At 37.6% G+C, this 944-nt stretch overlaps 1 protein-coding gene across 1 annotated transcript in view; it reads left to right on the top strand.

The window, feature by feature from the left end:
* LOC128166942 (transcription factor ATOH8-like) overlaps window positions 1–944 on the top strand; it is a 2,207-nt gene extending 1,263 nt beyond the window's left edge. Inside the window, exon 1 of the mRNA XM_052832418.1 lies at window positions 1–944. This exon is cut by the window's left edge and continues 1,263 nt beyond it. Within this exon, the coding sequence (XP_052688378.1) occupies window positions 1–222 (222 nt within the window). The 3' untranslated portion in view covers window positions 223–944.

The raw sequence follows: 944 nt of genomic DNA, 5'->3' as shown, positions 1-944 counted from the left end.
GCTTTTGAGAACCTTCGGCGAGCCGTTCCGTCCTATTCTTATAACCAGAAATTATCCAAACTCGCCATTCTCCGAATAGCAAGTAGTTATATTATGGCTCTCGGGCGGCTGACAGAAGTTGACAATTTTGAGAATAAGGAATCTCGTGCTGAGTTTGGTGAGTGCGTGGACATGTGTACTCGGACAATTCAGACGGAAGGGCGGGCTAGGAGAAGACATTAATTCATTTTAATTAAAAACTCATTGAATGAAAACAGAATTTTTAAAAGTTGAAGAAAATTGAAAATAAAACCAACAAGCATTTTCGAGGAAAGAAACCTCTTTTCCAACATGAAAAAAAATATAAAGGAAAAAAATTATTGTGAAACATCTGGTCGAATTATTACTTCTGTCGATAAACTGAGAGCGGGGAAAAACTTGGCTGCGGGATTAGCAACGGAACCACTGACTGTAGATCATTTATGATATGATCAAACGGGGATCCAGATGGTGTTTTTCGGCGTATTGTGTTGCACAAATAAGCCCCTGTATACGCAGCGCTTGACGAATACGTTTATTTTTGTTGAACATGCCGCCCGTTTGATGCGGCGCCAGCTGTGGAAGTAGAAACCCGATAGTCGTAGAGACATTGTTAGAATACACGTCGGAGAAGAATTTTGGCCAGGAGATCATGGCGGATTATCTTAGCGAAAAATTATGTTTCTATAGTGTCAAACTCCCTCTCCATTATTGCAAAGTTGTTTTTCATATAACTGTGATACAGTCTGTTGTTTTCCCCCGTTTATTTTGATACGATGGGTGAAAAAACTTGGAATCCTAATATGTAGATGTTTCAAAAACTTTATGTGCAATTTTTTGTTTTTTGTTTTTTTTTTATTTTGAGAAATGAAAATGTGCTTGATATGAATCGGTGCTAGAAAAATAAATTGTATTCATCCCTTTAA

The sequence above is a fragment of the Crassostrea angulata genome, chromosome 10 (assembly GCF_025612915.1).
Source record: "Crassostrea angulata isolate pt1a10 chromosome 10, ASM2561291v2, whole genome shotgun sequence".
NCBI lineage: Eukaryota > Metazoa > Mollusca > Bivalvia > Ostreida > Ostreidae > Magallana > Magallana angulata.
The sequence above is the reverse complement of the archived record's forward strand: the minus strand, read 5'-3'. Positions and strand labels throughout refer to the sequence as shown.